At 33.4% G+C, this 22,111-nt stretch overlaps 6 protein-coding genes across 6 annotated transcripts; 4 read left to right on the forward strand and 2 right to left on the reverse strand.

Moving 5' to 3' along the window:
- Nucleotides 1-2,249: 2,249 nt before the first annotated feature.
- On the forward strand, nucleotides 2,250-2,674 carry Tsp_06223 (hypothetical protein). The gene is made up of 2 exons (XM_003378241.1): nucleotides 2,250-2,285; nucleotides 2,606-2,674. The coding sequence occupies exons 1-2, from the start codon at nucleotides 2,250-2,252 to the stop codon at nucleotides 2,672-2,674; spliced, it is 105 nt and encodes a 34-aa protein (XP_003378289.1).
- Nucleotides 2,675-3,395: 721 nt separating this feature from the next.
- Tsp_06222 (hypothetical protein) lies at nucleotides 3,396-4,228 on the reverse strand. Its single transcript, XM_003378242.1, has 5 exons — nucleotides 4,197-4,228; nucleotides 3,967-4,081; nucleotides 3,804-3,906; nucleotides 3,617-3,745; nucleotides 3,396-3,424 (listed from the first exon to the last, which is right to left on the reverse strand). Exons 1-5 carry the CDS (start codon nucleotides 4,226-4,228, stop codon nucleotides 3,396-3,398), a joined length of 408 nt encoding a protein of 135 aa, XP_003378290.1.
- A 224-nt stretch (nucleotides 4,229-4,452) lies between these two features.
- Nucleotides 4,453-8,725, reverse strand: Tsp_06221 (chaperone protein DnaK). The gene is made up of 18 exons (XM_003378243.1): nucleotides 8,692-8,725; nucleotides 8,588-8,598; nucleotides 7,650-7,708; nucleotides 7,506-7,593; nucleotides 7,265-7,446; nucleotides 7,008-7,206; nucleotides 6,840-6,946; nucleotides 6,612-6,774; nucleotides 6,213-6,305; nucleotides 5,954-6,163; nucleotides 5,801-5,890; nucleotides 5,606-5,743; nucleotides 5,431-5,535; nucleotides 5,251-5,368; nucleotides 5,097-5,191; nucleotides 4,821-4,913; nucleotides 4,609-4,749; nucleotides 4,453-4,542 (listed from the first exon to the last, which is right to left on the reverse strand). The coding sequence occupies exons 1-18, from the start codon at nucleotides 8,723-8,725 to the stop codon at nucleotides 4,453-4,455; spliced, it is 2,016 nt and encodes a 671-aa protein (XP_003378291.1).
- A 594-nt stretch (nucleotides 8,726-9,319) lies between these two features.
- Nucleotides 9,320-12,379, forward strand: Tsp_06220 (putative RNA recognition motif protein). Its single transcript, XM_003378244.1, has 13 exons — nucleotides 9,320-9,361; nucleotides 9,594-9,633; nucleotides 9,722-9,814; nucleotides 9,869-9,931; nucleotides 9,988-10,270; nucleotides 10,348-10,457; nucleotides 10,579-10,652; nucleotides 10,706-10,850; nucleotides 10,954-11,162; nucleotides 11,225-11,374; nucleotides 11,587-11,661; nucleotides 11,719-11,898; nucleotides 12,332-12,379. Exons 1-13 carry the CDS (start codon nucleotides 9,320-9,322, stop codon nucleotides 12,377-12,379), a joined length of 1,512 nt encoding a protein of 503 aa, XP_003378292.1.
- A 230-nt stretch (nucleotides 12,380-12,609) lies between these two features.
- On the forward strand, nucleotides 12,610-14,985 carry Tsp_06219 (hypothetical protein). Its single transcript, XM_003378245.1, has one exon. It carries the CDS (start codon nucleotides 12,610-12,612, stop codon nucleotides 14,983-14,985), a length of 2,376 nt encoding a protein of 791 aa, XP_003378293.1.
- Nucleotides 14,986-16,278: 1,293 nt separating this feature from the next.
- On the forward strand, nucleotides 16,279-19,074 carry Tsp_06218 (activating signal cointegrator 1). The gene is made up of 11 exons (XM_003378246.1): nucleotides 16,279-16,393; nucleotides 16,496-16,623; nucleotides 16,866-17,026; nucleotides 17,076-17,370; nucleotides 17,424-17,593; nucleotides 17,649-17,770; nucleotides 17,895-18,086; nucleotides 18,472-18,494; nucleotides 18,595-18,732; nucleotides 18,756-18,793; nucleotides 18,960-19,074. The coding sequence occupies exons 1-11, from the start codon at nucleotides 16,279-16,281 to the stop codon at nucleotides 19,072-19,074; spliced, it is 1,497 nt and encodes a 498-aa protein (XP_003378294.1).
- The last annotated feature ends 3,037 nt before the right edge of the window (nucleotides 19,075-22,111 follow it).

Below are 22,111 nucleotides of genomic sequence, written 5' to 3' on the forward strand. Positions count from 1 at the left end.
AACCTGCACCAGCACAACTGAGAGCCAATATCAGACAATATTCTATAAAATAAAGAGCTACTTGAAATCTGAAAACAAATTCCACAATAAACTTTCAAATATTAATTACTACTAAAGAGAATGATAAAATAAGGCGTTCACCAAAGCAAACAAACAGATCACATGTTAGCAAACATGTTTGCCACTGTTAACCAAGTTGCAAACGGAAAAGGTTGAAATTTAAAGTGAAACAGCAGTTAAATGTGCAAAAAATAATAAAAGAAAACTCCACTTCCGAAAAATTAGAATTCAGCAATACGAAACAAATACATTGATGTTGATGACTAATCACCGTAACCCTAACTCTGTCCTGAGTTTCAGTAAGTACAGTACGTAGAAATGGTTATTTTTTTTAATATTAGTTTGGCAAATATTCAATTTTTGTTCATTTTATATGACTGTTTAATAACTGGGAATATATTTTAAAATTTTTTCATGTTTTGAATTTTTCTGTTATAAACAGTTATAATGAATTATTTAAACGCATCTTAACAATGCTCAGTTGCCTTATCCTTTCGAATTAAGGAAGACAGAAAAGAATTTTGCTCATTCTATTAATTGCATTAATAACTGTCTAAAAATTTCGTTTTAACTATTTAAATTTTACTTTCATTGTACGATTATCACTGTTACCATAGTAACCGAAACACGAAATCTCTTATGTGAATTATTTCAAAAGAATGGCTGATCGGTATCTGTCGAGTGTAAACTTATATCTTGACGAACTAAATAAGCTTCGACTGCTTAATCCGGAAACTGGACATCAAAGTGAAAATTTGAGCTCCGAAGTTTCTTCATTTATTGAAAGTAATTAGCCGACTGTTACTTTATTTTTAATTGAAAGTTAATATTTAATATGATTCTTGTTTTTTTTTCAATTCATTAATATCTTTGAAAATAAAACAATGCTGGGTATCTGATGTGATTCACGGGAATTTTAATGAAAATAACAGCATTACATAATGAAAATTGTTCATACGGAAATTGTGTTATATTGATGGCATATTTTTCAAAATGAAATTGTGATTTTCGTGCGACTTAAAATGCCAATAAAATTTCAATAAATTATCAGTTGCACGAGTTTCAAGCATAGCATGTGTATATCAGCAGCAATGCACTATACATCGTTCGATATGTTCATATATACACTTAACATTCATTTCAGAAATGATCGCTTATATTATGTATTGCATAGGGAAACAACGACGTAATCACTAAATATTGGAAATATTTTAAAATTCTGTTGTTTAAAAAATATGTTGTTTTGAGCAGTGTTCTTTTCGAATGAATAAAATTTTCTTTATGATACAGTTGCAACAAAAATTATTAATAGTGATTATTATTTTCATAATAGCAATTTCTTATTAAAAAGACACCACTAAGTAATAGTACTAACTGCGCTTTACTGACCACGTTTAGTAACAACTGCTTTGCTTTGCTTTGCTTGTTGCAGTTGCAAAATTTGCAGCTGTTTAACATTTATGCGAGAGAAAAACCCCTTTAAATTTAAACTATACTTTAAAGTTAATCAATCCGAATTCATAAATATTACTGCTCATTATTCTTTACGACTGAGTGGATTGTCTGTTCACAGTTATTATCGATCAATCACCGGATAATGAAAATTTGCAAAAATATATACACATTTCGCTTAGGAATTGCTTTACTCTTCATTATGTTCAGGCTAAGTTAGTTCCACGAAAAGTGTCACATTATATTATTCAGAATTTCCAGTCTTAATCAATTTATTACCATGCACGTAAGGCATTATTTAAAAAAAATTTTCAAATTATTCACGTTATATAAAAACGATTAAGCAATTGCAATTTCTTTTCTGCCAATTCGCTTCATCAAATTTTCATTAATTGCACTGATAAAATTGCTGCATAATTTTACTTAATCCAATTAACACTGGCATTCTGGAAGTTACATATTTAGCTGTTAGTTAACGTTTGGAAATATCAGGGTAACTATTCAAAGAAAAAGACATTCTAAATTCAATTAAAAACGCTGACAGTGCAATTTATTGAAATTTTGTTTCATTCTTCAAACTCTTTCAGCAAAAAAGCATAAAAACCCTCTTATTATAAGCACTGTAATCAAATCGTCATAACTACCATATACACTTCATATGTGAAAATTAATTTACATTAATTTATTTACACTTTTCAATAAACTTAATGTTATCAGCTTATATTCTTGTTTAGAAAATGAGAAAATCAGACGTCTCGTTGAAGACACCGAAGGTATGTTTACAAAATTCGCTGAAAAAGTTGAACTGCAAAAGTTTCAAGTAAACAAATAAATCATAAAACAAAATTACTGTAAATTACAATTATTGAATTATTATATTTTTTACAATAAAAAGGCAATAAATGCGAGAAACCTTACAAAAGATTTCGCTTTACACCAATCAAAAAATAAGCAACGATTGGAAATGTTAATAAAGTTAAAACGTGCTGAATTGGAAAGGTGATATTTTCTTCATTACTACTACTAATAATTATAATTATTATTGACCATTTGTTTCGTTTTTAGACTCAGAAAAGAAAATGAAAATCTTCAGCATGAATCTGATAAACAGCAAGAGATGATTCGAAAGCTAATCGGAGACTACTCAATGCCAAATGTTTAGTAGCACTGGCAAGCAAGCATGTGTGCACTGCTTGACAAGCGTTGCTGTCGTTGAAAATTTTATCCTTATAATATGCATATACATATAATAACAATGATCAAATTTTATGATAAAGATAATTTTTTAGTGTAACACATAGGACAAGAGAGCCTTGCTCGAAATCATTTTTAATAAATAGCAATTGTCATGACGAATTGTTTTTTGTAATGACAACCTTATATGCCCATAGTTACAAATTTGCAATTTGCATCAGGCAGCACGAATCTTTTCTGTAGAAGAATATCCTTTAGAACATTTACATATAATATTCACAAAAATAAAACGGCAAGCTAACACAAAAAGAAAAAAAAAGATTTATGAAAGAAACATGTCTCCAAAATACGCAGCTTGCCACATCATCATCAGCCACATGAAATCTTAGTAAAGTAATAAAAATGCAGACAAAACATTAACTGTAACCTAAAACCTTACTTTGTCCGACACACAGCAATAAAACATACTGAATTTAATTTTATTTCAATAATGTTTTTGTATATTTATTACATTGAAAATATTCATATAGTTAATATACCGCAAATATTAATGTCGTCAATAAGTCAGTCAGTAGAAAAATTTAACAATTTGAAAAAGCCCAAAAAATTGCAACAACAAAACATTTCAAGTGACATCTTGCTTGCAAAACAAGTTGGCAGTGAAGTTAAAATTTACAACGAAACAAAAATTAAACAAAAATGATTGAAATGAGCTTTCCTGAAATAATTACTAATTACCGTAAAACAAGTGTATTTGACTTCTCCATTTCTATTCAATCTTTCGAATGTGTCAACAACTTTACACCCGCTTTCAACAGTGGAGTACCAAATTCTTTTTCTTCAAAATACATAAATAAAATTTTTTAAATTCAATCTGAAACATAAAATTTATCAAATGTGAATTTCTTACGAAGCGCTTCTGCAGTCAACAGAATTAAAAAACGCTCTCCTTCGTTCACCACGAGATTCAACATTTCTTCAACTTTAACGTTTTCCGTTACAGTTAGCAGCATTTTAAAAGTGGTACTTAATTCACTGGCTAAAGATTAAAAAAAATCTGAAACCACCTAGCTGAAATTCAAAAATCAGCACCTTACTCTGCTGGAATTCAAGCAGGGTTACGTTTGCAGTGCAACTTTCAACTGAAGCTTTTGCGAACACCCTATCGATTTGTATAGTAATTTCATATTGCATGACTTGCTAGAAAAAAGTGAAAAATGCAATAAACTATCATCTTTTAGATGATCAAAATAATAAAACCTGCAAAAAACCCAAATTCACTTTTGCCGCTTCACCATCTTCGGAATATTCTACAACAATCTCACCCATCTCCTTTGGTCCAATAGGATTGAGAAATGTTACAGTACTAGATTTTCTGAATTCAAAAAAAACCATATTAAATTTCTTTCCTCAAAACAAATGGTATTGTTCTTGAATTTTATTTAAGAATAGTTAAGTAAATATTAAACTGAATTAAGTAACACACTTACTTTGACGATTTTTGATTCTGCTCTCCGTCCATCACTTCAACTCAACTTAAACAAATTAATAATAAATAATAAGTATTATTTATGTTTAATATTTATGAATTTCAGAAAAATATGATCGATTTTAACATATTAAAACTAAATATACAAACATCATTCCACATGACCATTTAATTCTAACAAAGCGGACTAATGACAATCGCTGCAAGGATCAAAAATAAGATGCGCCTGAAATCTCTCTATCTCAAAGTACAAGAAATTAATGATTCTCTTCTTTCTTTTTCGAATCATCTTCACCAGAAGGTGGTGGTGGTGGTGACTGTGATGCAGATTCGCGTTCGGCTGCCATCTGAATAAATTTCTACAATTATTTCCCCCCAACACTCTATATCAAACAAAAACAAATAAACTTCACCTTCTTATACGCAGCTTCAAATAACTTCAACGAAGCTTGCTGCAACTGTGTAGTCTTCTGTCGAATGGTTTCAACTGTTTCTGAATCTTTGCGAGACAACAGATCCCGCACCTCACCAATTTCCTTGCGCAATTTCTCCACCTGAGCATCATTATTATTATTATTATTAGCACTGTAATATTTTAAACAAAAATCGATCAAATAATAATCACCTCGTCTTCAGGAAGCTGACTTTTGAATTCTTCCATCTTTGATTCCGTATCATGAATAACTCCTTCAGCATGATTGACTGCCTCCACAATTTCCTAAAAAATATTTCACACATTTCAAAAAATGTGATGCAAAAAGCTTTTAAGAAAATCAACCCAATCTAAAACACTTTTCCAGTGTTAGTAAATTAAAACTTTTTTAAAATTATTCATAATATAGAATTAAACAGATTACAGAAAAATTTAAATATAAATTTAAAAAAGTGGTGAATAAATAACCTTCTTCTTCTTGTCTTCTTCTGCGTGTTTTTCTGCTTCACGAACCATATTTTCAATCTGATCTTTACTCAGACCTCCACTTGACTGAATGACAACTAAAAAAAAGTAACATTTACAACAGTAATACTGATTTAAGCAGCAACTGTCGCCTTACTGTTCTGTTCTTTCCCAGTACCACGATCTCGAGCACTGACATGAACTATACCATTTGCATCGATATCAAAAGTAACTTCTATTTGTGGAACTCCACGAGGGGCCGGAGGTATACCAATCTTAACAAATATCGTAAACGTAACTTCTTTTCCAAATGCTTACTAAGCATAATTAACTTTACCAAAGAAAATTGTCCCAACAATTTGTTGTGCGACGCCATTTCACGTTCACCTTGAAACACTTTGATCTCGACTTGCGTCTGTCCATCTGCAGCTGTACTGAATACCTACAAAACATCATCAACATATTGTTAAAAAAGTAAATAAATTCCGACTAAATAAATGTTTTAAGCATACTTGACTCTTTTTTGTCGGTATAGTTGTGTTTCGTCCAATTAACTTCGTGAAAACACCTCCCAACGTTTCAATTCCCAACGATAATGGCGTGACATCCAACAACAGCACGTCGGTAACATCACCAGCCAAAACTGCGCCCTTAAAAATAAAACATTCCATTATTACAATGTCAAATTAATCTAGTGAAAGGTTTACCTGAATTGCAGCACCCATTGCAACAGCTTCATCTGGATTCACCGCTTTGCTTGGCTGTCTGCCAAACACTTCTAACACTGTAGCTTGAACCTAGAATTCCCAATGAAAAGTTTCTTTCTCAAAACAACTTCAACTTTTTCTCTTCACTCTCACCTTAGGCATTCTACTCATACCACCGACCAAAATCACTTCACCAATGTCAGAACATTTCACTTCAGCATCTCGTAACGCTTTTTTGCATGGTTCGATTGTTCTCTTGATGAGATCGTTAGTCAAAGACTCATACTTAGCTCTGGTCAGTTTACAATTCATATGCTTCGGGCCAGAAGCATCCATAGTCAAATATGGTAAATTAATGTCAGTCTAAATTAATTTAAAATATTTTCAAAAATATTTAAAACAGTAAAATTACTTGAAGAGACGAGGACAATTCGCATTTAGCTTTCTCTGCAGCTTCTCGCAATCGTTGCATTGCCATTGTATCCTTCGTCAAGTCCACGCCTTGCTGAAATTTGAATTCAGTAAGTATTAATTTTAATAAAAAATGTCAAACAATAATTCCTACTTCTTAACTATTTATACTTGTTTCACAACGTCAGGTTTATGCAAATATAAAAATTTACACAAATAGTAAATTGTGAAAGTATATTTTTAGGCCATAAGAAAATTTGAGCAAGATATAAACTGTGCTAAAATTGAACTATGGCCACTATTAAATATCTGTTCAACTTTCGATTAATTATAAAATTAATATTTTATTTTCTTGTACTAAAATTTTTAATGAAAATACTACAACCAATCACTCGATTACCTCTTTTTTGAATTCACCAACAAGATGATTGACCAAAGCATTGTCGAAATCTTCACCACCCAAGTGGGTATCTCCGTTGGTCGACTTCACTTCAAAAACGCCCTTTTGAATTTCCAAAATAGAAATATCAAAAGTTCCACCACCAAGATCATATACAGCTATCCTGTAAAATAACATTTGCGCATAATAAACAACTACAGAATCTTTTTGTTTTTTTTTTCAACGTACAGTTTGTCATCCACTTTATCCATACCGTAGGCCAGTGCAGCAGCAGTTGGTTCATTTATTACACGAAGAACATTCAAACCGGAAATTTTTCCTGCATCTTTTGTAGCCTAAACATGCAGCATTGTATTGTAGAAACAATCGCTTCTAACTAAATGCACAGTATAATACCTGACGTTGTGAATCATTAAAATACGCTGGTACTGTAATCACTGCATTGCTGACTTTCTGTCCAAGATAACTTTCAGCTGTTTCTTTCATTTTCATCAAAATAAATGCTCCAATCTGACTTGGAGAATACAATTTTCCCTGGGCTTCCACCCATGCATCACCGTTACTTGAGCGAACTATTTTGTAAGAAACGATATTGCTAAAAAACAAAAAATTCAACGATGAATAAAATTCAACGCAATAACATTAATAATTACATGTCTTTTTGAACTTCACCATCTTCAAATCTTCTTCCAATCAAACGTTTTGTAGCATAAACTGTGTTTCGTGCATTGGTTACTGCTTGTCGTCGAGCAGGAGCACCGACTAGCCGTTCACCTTCCGCAGTAAACGCCACAACACTTGGTGTAGTGCGACAACCTTCGGCATTCTCAATAACCTGAAATTAAAAATTACTTAAAAAAGAAAAAAAAATATATGTATAAGCTAATATCACACCTTAGCCACTTTTCCTTCCATTACCGAAACACAAGAATTAGTTGTTCCCAAATCAATTCCCACTACAGCGCCACGAACTGCATCGGAACTAAAAAGTAAAATAATGAATTAAATTAATCTGACATTCTACTTCATGAGATTTACCCATTTCTGTAAGAAAACTCAAATGTTCTACAACTTGCCAATCGATTCAAACTATGACGCTAAAAAAATACACATTATAAACAAATAAAGCAAAACCACACATATGAATGGTTAAAATTTTTTAATTCAAAGTAAATGTATTTTGTGAATTACAGTAGAGCTGCATTACATTCATAAAAATATCTGCAGTTAATATCTGCAAACAATCAAATAATAAGCACAGTTTATTTGCAAATAAAAAAAAACTATAAATATAACATGTCTTTACAACTATTAACCAAATTAATATAAATTAAACTACCAGAAATTGAAATACATACATTAAACTAAATTTATCAAAAAGTTAAAACATTAAAATCAAGAAATTTTTTCGGAAACTGAAAATTTTGTCAATTAAGCAATGTTGACGAGTATAAATAACCTAACATACAAAATATGATTAACTATTTTTGAATGTACCAATTTAAGTGTGTCTTACAATATGTAGACTGCATAATACAATTGGAAAACATTATTTTTCGAGAATAATTAGCACTGAAATCAGAGAACTAAATCAGCGACTCTTTTCTCGTTCGAGACTAAAATTAACAAGTATCATGTTACCTTCGTTAACTGTTCAAAAAATAAAACTAAATTGTAAAAATAGCAAATAAAAGCACATTTCTGAACATTCAAAGTAAAACAATAATAAAACAACAAACTTACAGCATAAGCTCTGCCAAAAGAAAGCATGCTTCGGACAATTTATGTTTAGCCAAATCAATTCTAATCCTATAATTTCAGAATTAACTTAACATTTTCAAATTAAAACGATACTCAATCATGTATATATGTAAGGACATGTATGAAAACTATGCAAATAAATATGAATTTACGATTTCACTTTCTAAATGAAACGTCGAAAAAATTAGTAGGCTGTCAACTTATTCAACAAAAACATTGCGAACTACTGCATTACAAAAAATATTAAATAGATAAAGCAATAAAATAATTTAATAATCATGAAATTCATAATTTTTTCTTTATAAGACATTTCAAATACGTCCACCTTCAAACAGTCCAACGTCATCGTCCATTACAGTATGCTCTAAGTTACTGTAGTTGCGTCACCTTCTCCTTTGTCTCTTTACAGTTATCATTCTGTCACATAATAGAGTTTAAAATTTTCAACTATAATTATTAGTAGTAAAAAATATGTGACTGAAAACATTTAAATTTTAGAAATATTTTTTACATTTGTCAGAAACTAAATTTATTACTGATATTGTTATTTTTATCATTATATGATAAAATAAGACGATAAAAATTAACATAAATCATAAGTAACTTGGAATGTTTAAAATTTAAAATTTTTTTATTGAAATAAAACTACACTGAAATGTAGATTACATAGAAACTTTATTACGTTTTATTACAGTACATATAGCTTACACTGAAGTATTGTATGATAACGTCGAAATTAAAATTACTCTCACTTTTTAATAAGAGGTTTTAATTAACGCAACGTTCAACAAATTTTGTGGAATGGTGTTAAGAATGTGATTGGAATTGACAATATATTCCACTGCGTACATATTTCGGCGTTGCAGTTATTGTATTCCATTCAGCTTAAGAAAATGGTAGCTGACAGGTCGAAATTTCCAACAAAAGAGGAGTCAAAGCTAAAAAAAATGAAGCGGTGGAGGCTAATACTTCGAAATCTATCCTTCAAGGTACTTTTGTTCAATCAATTTTATTTCTTCAACTTGGCATTTAAGTAAATAATAAAGATAAATTTAAGTAAATAAGTGTGTAATAAATATTAACTTAAAAATTTTGGATATACTAAATAAGTTTTAAGTTTAATTTTATTTCATTTTGATTCTTCTTATGTGCATTTGATATTACGTATTGATAAGATATTTCAGATTGTACTGTTTTACTCTAAATTTTCTGTTTTATTAGGCAACCGCGGATGCCATTAGAGAAGTATTTGCACCATATGGTGAAATTATGGAAATAGTTTTACCTCAAAAAGGCAAGCTACTTTTCATTTCTGATATGTCTCACCACTTATTTTTATGTTGTTATAGATGGTCATTGTGCTGGCTTTGGATTTGTACAGTTTAAAACATTTCCGGCTGCTGTTCAGGCACTGAGAGAATTAAATGCAACATCACTTTTAAGTATTTTTAATTTTTCATGTATTTATACATTTATAAATAATATTGTGATGCTAGATCGCATTATGGCTATTGACTGGGCTTTACCTAAAGATCAATATTTAAACCTTCTCATCAAAGGTTTGCATTTTTAGCATAATTATTATTTTTGTCACTATAAATGACTTTTGATTTAGAGAAGCAAGAAGCTGAAAACATGACAATGGAAGAGATGGTATTGAGGAAACTAGAATCTAAAAATGAGTTCACTCAAGCAAGTACAAGCAAAATCAAAGTGAAGAATGAAAACGAGGTAATCCAAGAAAACGATGTGGACGAAGAAGATCAGCTTCAGGAAGAAACTGAGATTATGGAAGAAGGCGAATCTTCTGAGAAGATATCAGCTGAAGATAATCTTCAAAAATCCAAAGAACAGAAACGGGATCCAGGAATTGAAGAAGGACGGACTTTATTTGTGCGGTAAATTATGGCCACTTATAATTTTTTCCTATTGTTTTTAATATAAATGCTTTAAACTAAAGACTGGTATATTTTAGACATTTGCCGTTTGATGTTACAAATGACACCTTGAAGGAATATTTTTCACGGTTCGGGCCTCTCAAATATGCTTTGGTTTGTCGATATTCCGGAACAGATCATTCGAAAGGTAAAATGAATTTTTGTCTGCAGAAATGAAAGCACACATTCCTTCTATCGATATGCAGACACTGTAATTTTCAGATACAAATGTAATTATTGAAAACGATGTGTTGAATGATATGTTTTAGGTACGGGTTTTATTCAGTTTTTAACTAAAGAAGCGGCCCAAAAATGCCTGGAAGCCGCAAATAATGCATCAGAAGTATTTACTTACAAACTACTCTACGCTGATTGCTACATATATTATTAATTTAGAGCGAAAGACTTTGCATTGGCAACAGCAGTTTATCAGTGTGTTTAGCCGTTTCGCGTTCCGAACTGGAACGGCTAAATTCTGAGAAATGCATTTCAAAAAAGCAGCCAAAAGACAATCGAAACTTAAAATTGCTCGAATATTGTGGTATTATTATTTAATTTCGTTCATCTATTTTTGCATTTACTTTTTTGATAAACGAATTTGACTATCATTAGAAGAGTTTATTTTGTGAAAGTTGAAATTTCAGAAGTGAAAGACAACTGCGGCATGTCGGCAAAAGATGCTGAAAAGAGAAAAAAGATCAAAGCTTCAAATGAGCAGAAATTGAAAAATTTAAATATTTTTTTGTCGCATACACGTCTTTGCGTGCACAATTTACCTTTAAAATTATCTGACAAAGATTTGAAAAAACTATGCTATGAAGCTGTCAGTGATCGAAAGTCAAAAATTATTGAAGTAATCAGAAATGTTTATACATAACTATGAATACGTGTGTGTATTAATTTTCTTTTGTTTAGTGTCGCATCATGAGAGATTTAAATCGAATAAATAGCAGTGGAATTGCTCATTCTTTAGGTTACGCTTTTGTACAGTTTACTGAGCATGAGCATGCATTAAAATGTTTAAAAGCTCTGAACAATAATCCGAAAGTTTTCACAAATGAAAAGGTAAGCAGTTTCTGTTTATTGTTTTGTAATTCTAAAAATTTTTGATAATGAATGACAGTTAGTGATTTCATTTGTTTTAATTTTTGTGAGAAAAATTTTACTAGCAAAATAAAGTTCATGTTGAGTCGCAGTATTATTTTTTATAAATAATTGAAATCACGTAAAGCTAAATATTATTTATTTATTGAATCAAAATTAATTATCAATTTTAGAGACCAATTGTTGAATTTTCGTTGGAAAATAAAGCAGTAGTGAATTTGAAAAATCAGCGCAGGGTTCATGCCAAGGTAAATTTACAATTGTATAATTTTGCTAGATATAAATGTGTAATTGTTAATTTTCAGATGAAACAAATGGCAGTTTCAGCTGGAGTTTCAGAAATGAATCCAAATGAAGTACCTGTAGGGGAGAAGACAGAACATAAGAAACTTTCGAAAAAAGAAAGAAGACGAAAACGTCGATATTTTGCTAGAAAGATGCTATTTGAAATGCAACATGAAAAGCAGCGCGGATCTAAAAATTCTGTTTTAAATTTAAAAAGAAAAATGAGTGGAAATATGCAAAAGAATTTGACTGCTAAAAAATTAAAATAGGCGTAACAAATAATTTTTTATGAAAATAAATTTCGTCAATTGAAGAAATATGATACAAATTGAAATGCAGCGAGAACATTTTTTGCTATTGTCTTAGGGCGAATATTTGTAAGCAACTTTATTTGAAAATTCTTTATAAATTATATACATGACATATTTCCTGGTGACAACAATGATTTAGTCTCTGAAAAAAGTAAGTTCTGCTTGAAGCTGTGTTGAGAACTGGAGCTACAGTATATCATTACCTTGATTATCTCAAATACAGTAATTGGATATATAGGGAGTGGCGATAGATGAGAGTGGTTGCTGGTAACGTAAGAAGTTAAAGGTTTTTGTGCCTTGTGGTTTATCAGTTGTATTACAGTCTTGCACTGAGGTATTCACGCTTCTGTTTATGTCTTGCGTTAAGTAAGCAGTGCGATCATTCGATTGAGTTTTCTTTATTCACGTTTGATTGTGCACGCGGGATAGTCGCGTGCGGGTAGTCAGAATTGCGTCTGACAGAAATAGCGCTGCAGTCCACTGTTATTCAGAATCAAGTTGTGCGATTATTGTCGCCAACATTTGGTCTTTCAAGCCGAATTATCAGAGATCTGTCGCGAACTAGCGATTTACGGATAGGTTGTGATAGTGATCGAAGCAATGGCCATGGTGAAATCACCATCCCCTTCGAAGAAGTTGGTTGCAAATAAGGAACGGTTACAGCTTCTCCTGGAAGAACTGAACCAACTATGTACAAGTTTGGCGTCGGTGGCTGAGATCGAAGAGCAGATGCTGATGTCCGAAGAACTTTACCGTCAGACGGATGCACTTCAGGTAGAGTATGAGACAAGTCTGGATGATGCCGAGCGAAGAGTCGCGATGATGCAGTGGGCGAAGTTTCGAAAAAGCTTTCGACAGAGCAAGGCCCAAGCGCGAGCTTTGATAAGCGCAGTGCATGCAGAGGAAGTGGGTTCCCGGAGCACGAGGACAGCAGAGATCGAGAGGAATGTTCAACTGTCGCACTGTGATGTTCCGAAATTTGACGATAACGTCACGAAATTTCGGGAATTTTGGGAGCAATTCGACACCAGTGTTCACAAGCAAGCAGATCTGTCAGATGCGGTAATGCTAACATATCTGCGCAGCTGCTTGTCCGCCGCAAATGCCGACTGTGATGAGATGACAGCTCGAAGGCTGCAGGAACGCTTTGACAGACCAATCGCCGCGATTAGAAAACTGACGCTCAGCTTAGCCGAGATCTCGAACGGCGAATGGGAGCTGAAGGCTCTCTGTGATCACCTGCACCGAAACGTCGATGCATTGGCGGCGCTGGGAAAGGATCCTCGAACGGCCGAGCTCACAGCAGCAGAAATACTCATAACGTTGAGTAGAGAGAAGCTCCCGAAGATGACAAGGATCAAGTGGGACGAGGCGACGAAGGCAGACGAGACAGCACGATCTGATCTGACAGCATTCATGCGGTTTATCCGGGAACAGACGGAATTGCTGACCGAATCTCGTCACTCAGTCCGCAGAAGTAGCCCCAGTAAGTCATCCACTACCATTTCAACCACTCGAAAGGATAGTCCTCCTGAAAGACACGCGCGAACGGCCACGTTCCTGCAAGATTCAGTTGCGCATGATTGCCCCATTTGCAAAGGTTCACACAAGGTGTCGGTCTGTCCGAACTTGCAGAAGGCTGATCATCGTCAGCGTCAAGTTCTGGTGAAGAAAGCTGGTCTGTGCTTCATCTGCCTTGAAGTCGGACACTTGGCAAAATGGTGTAACCGGAAGGGAGGAAGATCAAAAGACTGGAAGCGCGACGATTCCTCTACTACGCCACACCCAGGGAAGGCACCCTGTCCGAAGGAAAAGGCTGACCGACTGAAGAAGGCCAAGGCGCCCCAGTCCGTACGAGCAAACGTTGCATCGATCGATGGGTCGATCGGGACTCGTCTGCAGACGGTTTGGGCGATCGCCCATGGTGATGAAGGGAGAATAATGACCGTTAACTGCCTATTTGATTCGGCAGCAGAACGATCGTTTATTAGGCAGGATGTGGCGGACGAGCTTGGCCTCAAAGGTGAAGCATTTCCAGTTGCGGTACATGGCATTGGTGGCGCGAGTAACGAGATCCAGAAGTCACGATTGGTGGACTTCTGGCTGAGCCCTCTGGCTGGAGAACCTCGGTACTCAATGAAGGCGCTAACTATGCATACTCTGTGCAACGACATCGTGCTGACGAAAATATCGAAGCTAACCTGGCCTCACCTTCACACGTTGGAACTCCCAGAGGAAGAGGAAGAAGTTCCAGTGCACGTCATAATTGGCGTCGACCGTTACTTCCACTTGATAGGATCCACGGTCATCCGTGGAGGGGAGGATGATCCAGTAGCTGTAGAAACACTCCTAGGTTGGGTGATCTGCGGGCCACTTCCCTCATCACCCCACCGACCCGCTGTCTCAGCACGATGCGCATCCACGGACGCTGAAAGCTGTCGGATCTTGCGGAAGATTTTGCAGTTGGTGTCGCTTGGGATTCATCAGGAATCAGAGGAAGCTCAGTCAGACATGGTGCCGAAGGAAGTTGAGCTGTCCCTCTTGTACAACGGTGTGAGATACACCGTTTGCCTTCTTTTGAAGAAGGCCTACAACACTCTGCCGAATCGCCAGTTAGCCATAATACGGCTCGGTTCGGTCCAGACGGGGCGGTTTACCTGCCCGGAAAGTGCGAGCAGTTCGCCAGACGTTTTGAAGCACACGCCTGCAGTGGATCACAGCGTAAGTGATTGGGGACAACTACGGGAGTCATTGGGAAATCTCTGGCAGCGAGTGTCAGACGTGTTTATCTACCGCCCACTGGAAAGGTTGGTGTCACGAACCCAAGACCCGAAGATGGACCTGCTTAAGCTGGCAGCCTCGGTCTTCGATCGTCGAGATTGCCTGGCACCATACGCGGTGAGAACGACGACAAAACATTCCATGCCGCTCCCGCATGGCGACGAAGTGGAAGACGTGATTGCAGAATATTCGTAGTAACTGGTAACAAGGCCAGTGCGACCACTGATCCTGTTGGAACCGGTGGGAAGTTCGTCCATCGGGGAGGGGGAGGTTGTTGAAAACAGCAGTTACGGTACACCAGTACCTTATCTCTAGTACAGTAATTGGATATAAATATATAGAATGCGACTGAAGAAAGTGGTTACTGGTGACGGTTAAGGGTTTTTGTGCCTTGTGGTTAATCGGTTGTGTTACGATCTTGCATTGAGGTATTTGCGTTTCTGTTTGTCTTACATTGAGTAAACAGTGCAAATATTCGACTGAGTTTTGTTGATTCACGCTTGATTGTGCACGCGGGACGGTCGCGTGCGGGTAGTCAGAATCACGTTTGGCGGAAATAGAGATATAGCCTTTTATTACTGAAGATCAAGATGCGCAATTATTGTCGTTACAGTTGTAACGGGTACGATTAAACAATTAAAAGGAAGTCAAGATCGAAAGGAAGAAAGCAACGCAGACGCCAATTCAAGAATGATAATTACGTTAGCCGATTTCAAAAGGTGAACGGCATCTATCTAACGGCATAAACATTTTCCGATATATGTATATAGAGTGATTGTGACGCTTAGTTAGTGTGTGTTAGTGAAAGTGTGTGGTATAGCTGCTTAGAGAACGCATGAGATAGCTACGTGGTATAGTCGTTGTGTAAAATAGCTTGTGTGTGCGAATTATTAGTGCTTCTGTCTGTTTGTGAATAAACGCTAAAAACCAGAGATATGCCGCACATGAATGACCAACAAAAGTCTACCGTAACAGGATGTTACACAATTAATATTTTTTCCTTTTCGAGAAGAAACGGCAAAAGCTACATATTTGAATATTTTTATTTTAAAATTATTTCAAAAATACTTTTAACTGAGTAAGTACTTAAGTATTTGTCATTTTATTGGCATTAATGTAAATAATGATGTTGAGAACTCCCTCCGGTTGAGCCTGACCATCCGCATCCGCTACCGTAACCGGCGATTGGCGGTGGTGACGTAATAGTCATGTGCGAAGGTGTGTGAACGCGTGTAAAAACCTGATCTTGTGTTGGCGTGTGATTGTTTTGTGCGATTCTTCCGAATAAAGCTTAGTTTCCATGCCGTTGTTCCCGAACTGTCGCTAGCACCTCTAAGCCTCAGAAGAGCCAGTGACTCTGTTAGCGAAACGCAACTGTCACGTACAGTTCGATTGAACAAATGAATTATTTAAACTTGAAAATCACCTTTCTGTAAAACTAAGTTTTTATTATGCTTGTGATTTGTACGCGCTACGTTTTTGTTGTTTATGGATAATCAAAATTTAAATAATGAAAATATTGGAGATGACGATATTGACAACAAATCTTCAGGCGATAAAAATACAAAAAAGTATAAAATGTTTCTTCGTCAAAAACAACGAGGTACATTCAGCATTTAACGATTAATCATTTATCTAATGTTATATTGCGTAGAACAAAGGAAAGAAAAAAGACAAGTGAAGATTTTTGAAAATAAAAAAGTAGTGCTTCCTGGACATCACTTTTGCGATTGCCAAGGCACGGAACATGATGTTTTAAATAACTGTCTGAACTGTGGTCGCATAGCTTGCATTCAAGAAGGTTCTGGACCATGTGCATTTTGTGGCCATTTGGTCTGTATTTTTTTTCGCATGAAAAATTATCTGAAAATTGTGTATATTTCAAATTTCTGTTTTCTGCATTATTGTAATTAATTTAGTGAAATGAAAATTTTCAGTTGCATTTTAAAGAGAATATAATATTATTAATAATTTTCATTAAAATGTTACAGTAGTAATTCATGATAAAGAAACCTTTCATATATTTATTTTAGCATTTTTATGATTATTTAGGTTTTTAACATCATATTGTTTAGGTACTTTCTAAAGCTGAAATGCTTAATAAAGCCAATGATCTGAAGGAGGAGCATCTAATCCCTTCAGAGTGTAAAGAACCTCTTTCATTGGCAAAGCTTAGTGAAGATTTGCAAAAAGCACTGCAGTGTAAAGATAAGTTACTAGAATATCAGAAAGATAGGTTTGTTTTAAGATATTTTTTTATATGTGTTTAATAATTATTTGTTAAGTGTCCGACGAACAACTATATATGACGACCAATCTGATTATTTTATGATGAATGGAGGTAAAAGTTGGTTAAGTGATAAAGAAAGAGCTGAAATGGAAGGAAAATACAATGAGCTGCTAGCGAAAAAATATGCGCCTAGAAGTGAAAGAAAAATTATCGTTGATTTTGGGCCGGATGAAATTGTGGAACAAAGCACATCGTACAATTTATGTTCTGATGAGTTTGCTAAATCACTTGAAGAAGGTGAAACTATTTTGCCAAAATCAGTAGTGACAAATGAAAAGATAGCAGCTGAAGTACTGGATTATTTTAATTTACTTAAATGCTTACAATAATACTTTTCTTCTAGTACATCCCACGAGTTAAAAATTTGAATTTTAATAACGCCGAGCATGTTGGAAGAGCAGTTGAACAAATATCTCGTGTTCAAGATGATTATATTACTGAAATTCATGATTCAGGCATTTGTTTGAGTGTTCACCAACCATTCGCATCTCTTTTGATTCGTGGAATTAAACGGTTCGTAAACAAATAACGGTAAATTTAGATGCGTAAAAATATGTGAATATTTTAGTTTTGAAGGCAGAAGTTGGTATTCCACACATAGGGGTCTTCTTTGGATTGCCTCTACAGCAAAACCTTTAAATCATGAAGAAAAAGAACAAATCGAAAGCTTTTATCTACGCTTGTATAATGGTATTTTTTTCTGAATATTTGTGCATATATTTATACTTGCTTGTAAATAGTGAGCATTTTTAGTTTCTAAATACTGATCTGCTACTTATTATTTATTTGTTTTGAGACATTTTATTTTTTGCAGATCAATTACCAAAGCCTTTTCCTGAACAATACATAACAGGTTGTTTACTTGGATGTGTGAATATGGTTGACTGTCTTCCTCAAGAACAGTTTTTTGAACAGTATTCCTATGGTGAAGTTGAAAGTCCGTACGTTTTCATTTTTGAAAATCCTGTTGAACTGGCAGTGAAGATTCCTATTTCCGGAAAGAGACGTTTGTGTACGTATGTTTTATTTATTATGAACATGATTTATTGACATTAATCGTTCTGTTTTAAATTGTTTCTGCGTGAAATGCTTTTTAATGTTATCCTTTTAACATTTAAACCTATGTACAAAAGCTGATTACGCAGTTTCAATTTCATGCATAAGTACCCTGCGTTTCCAGAATAACGTCAGTGTGAATGTTAATATTTTTTGCAGATAATTTGGATACACAGATACACCAGGCTGCTAAAAAGGCGTTAGCAGCTACGTCGAATACTTGATACTTGATAATTGCAAAATTGTGTCGATGATGAATTCATTAAACAAAGGGTTTTGTATTTTATAAGAATAAAAGCTGGAAAACAAACTTATTACTTAATTTGTTATTTTAGTTATAATTCGTGAACGACTACAGGTAAGTGAAACAAGGTGAACAAGGTATTTTACATTTTGTAGATAAATTTCATGTTTGTTGTAAGAAAAATTGTTCTGTAGTTAATGTTATACTGATACAGGTTTCAGTTGAATGCACATGCAGTGCCAAAAAGAGGTATGGTTGTATTCTTTGCATAAATGTTGCGGAGAAATATATGTATAATGTGTATCAGCAATCAGCTGGATTAGCTATAAGCATTTTAAACAATGAAATCTGTGTATTTCAATTAATTTTATTTAGATAATGCGCATTCAACAAATATATTGTAAATGGCAGCGGTATTTATTTAACAAAATTCACTTCGTTTTATGATAGGTAAGAACATAGCGCTGCAAAACAGGCAGCGGTGGAGAAAATCCAGTAGCATATGTATTATCTTCGAAAGCTATGAGATATTCAGTAAAAGGATCTTGTGGCTGTTGAAAAACTGTACCTTTATAAAAGCAACTTGTTTGGGGGTAAAGTGCCAAGACAAGAGAATTCAAAGGAAACACAGTTTCTGGATAGTGCCGTGGATTGCAAAGATAAACAGGCAATGGTATCACTTTACGGCGACTAATGGTGTAGCTACTTTTTTCTTCTTCATCTATGTCTTCAACTGTGTATTTTGCGTAAGCACTGTTATAAAATTTAACCTGAAATTGGAAACAATTAAAAACAAAGAATTAATAAAATGTATACCAACCTCAGCAAGAATCCAGTTCTCATCTCCATCGGCATTTTTAACTCTCGCAGCAACTAGATCCCCTTTTTCACATATGTGATTAAAGGCAGCAGGAATAGCTCCGCACAGTGGTGGAGGGGATTCTTTTTTCACAGACACCCAAAGTGGTATATTGATGGCAAACTGTTGTAGCATAAGCATAAAAGCGCCACGTCGAACTTGACTAACACTAGTCTGAACGCTCAGAGATGTCTTTTCAAGTACCCGTTGGTTAGCCTCCTTTTCAGCCGTATGTCTCTCACGAAGTAAATATTCAACATCCTTCAGTTTTTTCTGCGCTTCACATACTAAGGCGAACTGCGCTTCTGTATGCTTCAATGCGTTCTCGTATGCAGTTTTCAATCGAGATCTACATTTCAAACTTTCAGTCAAACATAAAACTCAAACTTTAATAAAATCAATCACTCAAAATAATAAATTACTCATTTTGCCTAGAAGGTTTAATATCTTCGGACAATTTTTCATATAAACTAAATATTGCTAAAGTATCCGCCTTTTCGCCTTCTGTTGCTTCGATGATTTTTTTCAGCTGATTTCGCAGCTGTTCTTCCGCAAGGCAAAGATCACCCAATGAATCACTGTTAGAAGTAGAATCTGTGGCTGTGTTCACTACATTTGGAGATCGACTTCCCTTTTGTCTTGGCATTTGAAATACTGCCTGAAAAATAACATATGTTTTATACAGTACTTTATGCAAATAGAAATAAATTCATAGAGTCATAACGCCTACCCACAACTTTTGTGTTGAACGATAAATTTTTAAATGCTTATTACCCTTAAAAAATCACCAAATAAAACAGTAAAATATACCTCACGAGTTCCTTTACCAAATCAACATATTTAGCAAATAAAAATTCCATTTTCATTTTGCATTTTGTCGCAAACAGGTTGTTTCTTACCAGACAATCACAAAAAAATGCGCATATCTAAAAATAAAATATTTTTCATAATACAATCAATCTTTCATATTTATTTATTGAAAAACCAATTTCATTAACATTTCAAACAAGCTTATATAAGGAATAAGTAGAAGATTCTAGCGATATCAGGTAATAATAAGTGAAAAAAGTTTAGATCATTTACTAAATGATTAAATGTGTGAAAAAATAAAAATTTTAATTAAGAAAAAAATATTTATCTTAAAGCTAACAGTAGATACATTAAACAATAAATTACTAGTTGTATACTACAAACTTGCAATAGATGAAACAATTAATTATGCATTACAGTATACAGTACGGTAATATGAAACAAAAAGGTACATAAGAACATGCCCTTTAAGCACATTATTATTGAATTACCTTGAGTAATTTATTAATCTTTATATAAAAATATAAGAATGATAATTTTTAAAAATGCGTTAAACAGCTTTATGTTTGTTATAATTTCTCAAAATGCTTGTTCATCAAAACAAAATTAAGTTAGGAATTAAAAACACCAATTGCAACTGTAAATCATTAAAAATTTTTTATTCATAGTAATGTTGTAATAAAAGCTTCAATCCACAAAGTTTTACAATACAAAATTCTTTTAAATATTTCTATAAAATTACTTAAGTGATCAAAATAATACAATAAGAACACTCTAAGTCATGCATCATTTAGAATTACAAATAAATATATCTAAATTTACATATTTAAATGTAAATTAAATTTTGTGAAAAAATTAATTTCTCAATAGGAATTTAACCTGCTTGTCTATAAATTCAAAATGGCGCCAGCGCGAATTGACTATTCATAGTTCAAAAAATATTGATGATGAAGTTCAATAAACATAATACTAATAAAATTATATTAATATACTGTGTCATATCTTATTAAATGAGAAATTCAAGAATACTGAAAAATGGTTCCAATAAATTGCAAATGCTTATGCAGATGATAACCATATTCAAAATATAAGCAAAAAGTGTTACGTAAATTACTATGAATACTTATGTTTTTTATTGATTACATGAAGAGAAAAATAATAACCGAGTATAAAATAATCAATAATAAAAGCACTATAATTTCATGCATTTTTAACTTAACGTTTTGTTTAATTTTCATTTTCGAAAAAAATACCTATAAGATACTTCTTTTACGGAAAATACTGCTTTGTCTGTACTAAGATACGGGTTTTAATTGGACTGATGAACCGAATGTGCTAACAAATCAGCGGGAAACAGGATGTAACTTATATGATTAATTGTTAAACTAATATTATTGTTATCAATTTAAATGATCAGAGCAGAAACTTTTGGTGTACAACACAAAAATACATACCACTGACGATTATATAAAAGTTATTTTAATTTTGAAATCCCAGAAATAAAGAATTACATTTAGCTTAATTAAAATTAGTCAATACTTTTAAATTTAAATATGCCAAAATTTTTAATATGCATTCTGCTGTATCGTATTTCAGAAATAGCAGCGTTATTTATGCAATTCGTTAAAAATGCTAAATTTTTTTTATTTTTATTTTTAAAAATAAAAATGAAAGACATTAATTGATTTCAGAAATGTTAAAGAACGAAAGTGTCAACTGCACTACACTACACCGTGATCTCGCATTATTTTTGTTACAACTCACTACTGGTAAAAATATTAATAATTAATAATTAGGGATAATTAATTTTGACATTTAATCCTGATTACTGCTTTCATTGAATACACTTAATTATAAAGAAAAATAATTAATGAAAATAACATAACCTAGATTAACATAGCATTTATTGTAGAAGACTTTTAGACTGAAAATCAACAATGAGTTATTTTCATGTTTTACATGCATCCTTGGATATTAGACCATATAAATACATTATACTTTTACATAATTTTCCAGGCGTGGTTTCCATCACTGTACAACTTTCTTAATTGCGCAATTACTA

The sequence above is a fragment of the Trichinella spiralis genome, assembly GCF_000181795.1.
Source record: "Trichinella spiralis strain ISS 195 chromosome Unknown Scfld4, whole genome shotgun sequence".
Taxonomy (NCBI): Eukaryota; Metazoa; Nematoda; class Enoplea; order Trichinellida; family Trichinellidae; genus Trichinella; species Trichinella spiralis.

What these genes read in the sequence shown, in the direction of transcription:
- Tsp_06223 (XM_003378241.1), top strand. Translation starts at nt 2,250, where the DNA reads ATGAGAAAATCAGACGTCTCGTTGAAGACACCGAAG. An exon ending in TCTCGTTGAAGACACCGAAG is followed by an intron (nt 2,286 to 2,605) that starts GTATGTTTACAA and finishes GAAAATCTTCAG; the next exon opens with CATGAATCTGATAAACAGCA.
- Tsp_06218 (XM_003378246.1), top strand. Translation starts at nt 16,279, where the DNA reads ATGGATAATCAAAATTTAAATAATGAAAATATTGGAGATGACGATATT. An exon ending in ATGAAAAGATAGCAGCTGAA is followed by an intron (nt 17,371 to 17,423) that starts GTACTGGATTAT and finishes CTTTTCTTCTAG; the next exon opens with TACATCCCACGAGTTAAAAA. An exon ending in TCCTATTTCCGGAAAGAGAC is followed by an intron (nt 18,087 to 18,471) that starts GTTTGTGTACGT and finishes TTGTTATTTTAG; the next exon opens with TTATAATTCGTGAACGACTA.
- Tsp_06222 (XM_003378242.1), bottom strand. Translation starts at nt 4,228, where the DNA reads ATGGACGGAGAGCAGAATCAAAAATCGTCAAA. An exon ending in CAGAATCAAAAATCGTCAAA is followed by an intron (nt 4,082 to 4,196) that starts GTAAGTGTGTTA and finishes TTTTGAATTCAG; the next exon opens with AAAATCTAGTACTGTAACAT. An exon ending in CCTGCTTGAATTCCAGCAGA is followed by an intron (nt 3,746 to 3,803) that starts GTAAGGTGCTGA and finishes TTTAATCTTTAG; the next exon opens with CCAGTGAATTAAGTACCACT.
- Tsp_06221 (XM_003378243.1), bottom strand. Translation starts at nt 8,725, where the DNA reads ATGGACGATGACGTTGGACTGTTTGAAGGTGGAC. An exon ending in TTGGTGAATTCAAAAAAGAG is followed by an intron (nt 6,306 to 6,611) that starts GTAATCGAGTGA and finishes TTCAAATTTCAG; the next exon opens with CAAGGCGTGGACTTGACGAA. An exon ending in GTCAGCTTCCTGAAGACGAG is followed by an intron (nt 4,750 to 4,820) that starts GTGATTATTATT and finishes AATGATGCTCAG; the next exon opens with GTGGAGAAATTGCGCAAGGA.
- Tsp_06220 (XM_003378244.1), top strand. Translation starts at nt 9,320, where the DNA reads ATGAAGCGGTGGAGGCTAATACTTCGAAATCTATCCTTCAAG. An exon ending in GGACGGACTTTATTTGTGCG is followed by an intron (nt 10,271 to 10,347) that starts GTAAATTATGGC and finishes GGTATATTTTAG; the next exon opens with ACATTTGCCGTTTGATGTTA. An exon ending in GAAAGTCAAAAATTATTGAA is followed by an intron (nt 11,163 to 11,224) that starts GTAATCAGAAAT and finishes TCTTTTGTTTAG; the next exon opens with TGTCGCATCATGAGAGATTT.
- Tsp_06219 (XM_003378245.1), top strand. Translation starts at nt 12,610, where the DNA reads ATGGCCATGGTGAAATCACCATCCCCTTCGAAGAAGTTGGTTGCAAAT.